Genomic DNA, 5880 nt, shown 5'->3' on the forward strand with positions numbered 1-5880 from the left:
TGCCACCGCACATCCTAGGAAATCGCTGTTGCACATTCACATTCTTGCTCCTCCCCCCGCCTTGGCGAAGACAGGGGGCCTCGTACATCCAAGCCTACATTGTAAAAAACAGTCCATTCATTATTCAAAACACATATTATAAAAATATAACATAGAGCTATTAATATTACCTGCATTGCCATGGGAAGCCAAACAAATTATACGTGCTTGGTTTAGCTTCGCCATTCGGCATGCTTTAACGCCATGTCTGGTTTTTTCAGGCTCTTGATGGTTCGCTCAAATGATATCCGTCCCCACGGAAAGAATTAAAGAACTCCAAGTCGCTTACAAACAGCAACCAATCTTTCTCAATAGCTTTTGTTGAGTCACCAGCCAATAAGATAGAATGCAAAACAATATCAAGCACACTTTTATCTTCTGCATCACAAACCGAACTGTAGATAGCCTCTTCTCTAAAACTTTTCCTGTAATAGACTTTGCCCCTTTCAAAACTTTTACAAAAGTTTATGGCTCCCGACTCTTCCTTACTGCGTCTGCTCCGCCTTAGTTGGCACTTTCCCGATCCTAGCCCGTCACCAACGCATACTCCATCATACCAAACCGTAGTGGCTTTCCCTCCACCACGAACCACATTTCATTTTTTTCTTGCTTTTTACTGAGTGCATCAACATGTAATGCACTCCCTGCCCCCAAAATGACTTTTTTCCACTTTTTTCCAATTCTTAAAAACTGACCGAAACAAGTGTCACCAAAATCTCTTTCACATGCCTATTCTAGCTAAAATGGCCCTTATTCTGTCAAAAACCTCCCAGCTCGACCTCACCGTCACCTTGCAGGGAAGTGGGTACCTTCTCACTTATAGGCTCCAACTCGTACTCTCTACAGCTTACGGTCCGCACAATCTGCACAATCGATATAAAAAATGTCATCAACAATAAACCAAAACCACTGTAGTCCCTTAACGACATGGATCGCTTAGAGATCTTTACTGTCTCATGCAAGATCGCTTAAGCGATTTTAAATCGCTTAAGCGATCAAAAGTTAATGAGAATCTCTAATCTGTGATTCTGCCAGACCTAAGATCGCTTAAGCCACCAAGAGTAAACACTCATGATCTCTTAAGCGATCATTGCTGCGATCATGAGTAAAACCGAATAACTGCTTAAGCGTACAATGATCGTTCAAGCGAAATTACAAGCAACATCCAAAACTACGTACCCTATCCGCGGCCTTCTCCTCGTCGCCTGGATCCCCGGCGACCCTCCTGCCCTGAATTATGCGGCATCCACCTCCTGGCCTGCATTCTCTCCGGAATCCTCCTTCTGGCGAAGTCTCCTGGACTCCTCGTCTTCAGACCCCTGTGTGGTTCTTCCTCTCTTCTTGTGCCGCCGGCGTCTCCTCTACGTGTGGACCACCTTCAATGGTCAGATGATCGACCGGAGCAGCCATTGAATGCTTGAGCCACCGGAATCTGGATTCGAAGTGGCGTTGGGTTGTCGTCGTCATTGTGAGTGTCAGCCATGGTTTTGGATTGAATTTGGTGTGAAAATTGTAGTTTGGATTGGAAATATGGGCGTATCGCCGGAAATCGCGCAGATTCTGTTTATAGTTGAAGAAATCGTTCTTAGGGTTCAACAAATCGATCGAAATACGCGACTATATCGCCGAAAATCGCGACTGTATTCGGTTTAGGGTTCAAGAAATTGATTTAGGGTGCAAATCAATTGGTGTTGGATCGGAAAAAATCGCGTCTCCTTTCGTTCAAGAAATCGCGTTTTCAACTGATGAATTTCGATTAAGCGACGTGAATAGAGTGTGGGGCTTGTTTTGCGAAATTTCAAATTTGAAAACTTTCATTATTTCTGATTCGGCCCACATAGTTTTAATCTTCATTTTAACCCATTTACGTGTTAATTAATCCTAACTATGCACGTCCTTCTCTAAATTAAAAATTTATGAACAGTATCAAGGCCATTTTCTAAATGCAGACTGGGGGGGCCGGGCAGCTAATTTTCTCAAACATCACCTGACCAGAAGAAAATTAAGGGAGGCAATGGAGAGGATAAATATAACACTACAAGGAGATTAAAACAATAGTGTTACTGAAATCCCAAGATTAAACAAACATAAAGAGTATAACAAAAAGGGCATACCAAGCTCCATGCAGATAGAATAGGTAAACTAAAGAAAGGCAAAGCCAGAGAATCGACATCCCTTTGGCTCTAAAATGAAAAACAGCTCTAAGGGAATTGGCCAGTGTGGCAAAAAACTCCAAAAACCACAGAAAGAATAGGTATATAGAACGAAAGTTTCTCCATTGAGCATCAGAGACTCCTAAAACAAAGTGGAAGAAAAAAGTTAATAAACATTAATTAATTACAACTAAGAGATGATAATAGAAAGGGGGTTTAAGTAAATTACATAGAGAAAATTGAGAGCCAGCCGGGGCGCAAGGCGTAGAGTTTTATAGTGATCTGAGGCAGAGAGATAACAACGAATTGAGAATTGAGAATATTTCTTAGTAGTTAAATTCATAAACATAGATAGAGAAATGGAATACCATTAGAGATTTGAAGAGAGCGACGAATAATGAAAACGTGAGAAGACTACTGCATACGCTACGAGAATATAGAGTTCTCCTCTGATTGAACCACTATGTTCCTCTTCTTCATTTCGATTCACTCATGGTTGTTTGACAGCCAGATGAGCTTTAAAAATTCGCATAACCAGTCTATAAAGTTGACTTGAGTGAAAGTAGCCAACTATTTAATTTTAAGGACAAAATACTCATGATGTGTCTCTTGTGCCCCTAATGAGTCAAACCCCAATAAACTCTCGTTTCCTCAACCATTTCATTCTCTAACTCTCCAGAAACTCGAGGCAAGAAACCCAATACCCAGGGAGTCGAGTTCGACAAAGCAGCCAGTGGCTGCCAACAGGTCTATCAAAGTGAGAGCCACAACTCAACTCTCTACAATGATCATAGGTACCGATAAACTAAAAAACCTGGTCCTGGCTTTTTCCTCCGCTTTTCAATAACCAGAACTTTTTAAGATTCAAGTTATATACATATATATTCTGGGTAGAGAAGAAAACACCCTTAAACAACTGCAATCAGAAAGAGCGCAGCCGCACAGGAAATCTTCAAACACCTTGGATGCATAACAATTCACCAAAAACAACGACATCCTCAAAGCATTATTCACAATCAAGCACACAGAAATCAACCAGTTTACTAAATTCATGATTCTCAAGAACAAGCCAATTCTGAAATTATAACACATAACATGGGCAAAGAGAAATACGGAGATGAAGAAGCAAAGGAATTTGGGTTTGTGTTTAATGAAGTAAACAAATGGACGCAAATACCCTTACTCTGCTAAAATGGACTAACATCTGTTAGCCACAGCGTTGGTACGATTTTCTAGTTTATAAAAGAGTTGTCCTTAAAATAATTTGAAAACCACAGGGACTAATATGTAGTTAACCTAAAGTTCTTTGATTGACCCATTTGGTTTAATTCTCAAATTTGATCTTCATTCATATGTTTACTCTGTATCATAATAATAAAATATATTTGAAGGAGTGATACAATGTATACAAAATTGGACCATAATGACTATAGATGTAGATCATTTAGGCACATTTCATGGCGTATTTTCCTGTTCGATAGGGGTTTGAAACAAACTCCCCTTAGGAGAATAGATGAGCATTCAGTGAGATCCAAATAGATTCAACTTTATATTCACTGATGATCTGGACGATCTGGAGGGGATCGTCATGACTCCCTCTTCTCGATTAATATAGATATCGATCTTCCTAGCACAAATTTAGGGATATAGCATGTGTATGGAGCAATAATTGGGATTGAAAATTAGGATTGTGACTATGTGTATTATAAAAAGAAATAATTTATAAACAATTAATATGATTCCCCCTTTGGTCTTTTTGTTTTCTAGTTATGGTTGACTCAATTTCTTGTACAACTGACACAAGTGTGATTATTATATAATTGGGAAATGTAGAGTGACAATAATTAATAAACATAGACTAGTTAGATATCCCTGGTGTCAAATTTCTAATGAACAACTTGTATATTGTAATATTGTTAGTCAAACAGCTACATCAAAAAAACCCTCATTTTAATTTTATCTACCAAAATATTATATAATTTCTACCATCTTGCTGTAAATTAACTTGATCATAGGCATTGTACAGTTTACAATCATTTGATATGCTTAAATAGAGTATACTGTACCCACAATCTCTTTTTACAAACTTTCTCTCACAACCTTAATGTGATAGCTCGCAACTAATCAATCGTAATTTATCAGATAGGACCCAAGTGAGACTCATTACAAGCTAATCAATTGTAAGCTACTATGTCAAGGTTATGAGAGAAAGTTTGTGAGAAAATATTATAATTGTAGTATTACTTGCTTAAATATTACCATAAATAAGTGATATTATAAGTAGAAAATTCTAATACAAAACAAAGTGAAGCATATTTAAGAAGAAACAAATATCAATAAAACTACATTTACAACTTTTTCATACAATTTTTTTATATAATCCTAAGGTAATAGCTTGCGATTAGTCAGTTTGTATTTAAACAGATGAGATCCACTGTAAGCTGGCTAACCGCGAGTTATCACATCAAGTTTGTATGAAAAAAATTAAAAGTGTAGTGTTGCTCAATATATATATATATATATATATTTGTGGTTGGACTCCTCAGAGGATGGAACACAGCCGGCCTTCATAGGGTGAGTAGTAACCCACGGCAACAAGTTGACAGTCCTTGCATGACGGAGGAAGGCAAGGAACAGAAAATGGCTCTGGCTTCGGCTTCTCAGGTTCCGGTGGCTTTGGAGGTCCAATACTCACTATCTGCGGACACTTTTTTATCTTTTTAAGTCTTTTCACTACCAACACTGGATCAACATCTCCTACAACTGTTAATGTTCCCTTCTCTCCATCCACCGATACCTGATCGATACCTGCACATACATTCACTTGCATTATAACACACACTACTAAATGATTTATATATATAAGCACGATCAAAGGTACCTGTAAGTTTAGTAACGGCTTTCATCACATCGGTCTTGCAAATTTGGCAGTTGATTGCAACTTTAATCACTATTTTCTGAATCAAATTCATGCAGCATGAAACCATCAAAGATTGAATATATGACAGGGAAAACTGAACATGCATGAAATGAAGTCACATTACCTTCATGGCAGATCTCTGAGACAAATAGCTCCTCTCTAAATGCAGGAACCTGGAGAGATGTATACATATACAGGTAGAGTTGAACTAAAAGAAATAGTAAAAAAGGACTTGGGGAGCCGGCTTTAAGTCTCCTCTATGTGACACCGATATAGTTTTCAGGCACAAGAGGCTAAAATAGTTGGCGATGGTGATAATCAAATCAACGGCAATTGAATTAATTAAGCAAGCGCCATTAAGGACTGGCAAGCTAGGCACTTCAAAATGCATTGTTTAACTGCTTAAAAAAGTTCAAACCTCCTTTGAAAACCAGTCTTTGCCCCACAGTTGTTCGAAGTTGTTTGGATGATCAATCAGATTCCCAGAATAATATGAAAAAACATAATATATTGTGTGTCAATGCAAGCAGTACTACTTGATCCATAAACTATTCAAAGTAGATAGCGACGAAACTGTCGTTTGAACTTTGAAGTTTTCAATGCAAATAATTTATTTGAGGATATGGTTTTATATTCCATCTATACATGTGTTAAGCTGCTCAACGACAAATCTATGGAGAGCAAATAACATGATCCCACCCAAGATTTGGCAAATTGGCAGTTTCCACCTCTGGTCTCATAAATTCTAGATTCTCACACCTAAACTAA

The 5880-nt window shown here is 38.1% G+C and overlaps 1 protein-coding gene across 1 annotated transcript; it reads right to left on the reverse strand.

The window, feature by feature from the left end:
• Positions 1–4734: 4734 nt before the first annotated feature.
• LOC116119651 (heavy metal-associated isoprenylated plant protein 43-like) lies at positions 4735–5336 on the reverse strand. The gene is made up of 3 exons (XM_031405592.1): positions 5237–5336; positions 5074–5149; positions 4735–5000 (listed from the first exon to the last, which is right to left on the reverse strand). Exons 1-3 carry the CDS (start codon positions 5240–5242, stop codon positions 4735–4737), a joined length of 348 nt encoding a protein of 115 aa, XP_031261452.1. The 5' UTR covers positions 5243–5336.
• Positions 5337–5880: the final 544 nt, after the last annotated feature.

The sequence above is a fragment of the Pistacia vera genome, unplaced genomic scaffold (genome assembly GCF_008641045.1).
Source record: "Pistacia vera cultivar Batoury unplaced genomic scaffold, PisVer_v2 Contig898, whole genome shotgun sequence".
NCBI classification, from domain to species: domain Eukaryota; kingdom Viridiplantae; phylum Streptophyta; class Magnoliopsida; order Sapindales; family Anacardiaceae; genus Pistacia; species Pistacia vera.

Excerpts from the sequence above, each read along its gene's own strand:
- LOC116119651 (XM_031405592.1), bottom strand. Across the intron at positions 5,001-5,073 it reads AGCCGTTACTAAACTTACAG|GTATCGATCAGGTATCGGTG; the intron begins GTACCTTTGATC and ends ATGTATGTGCAG.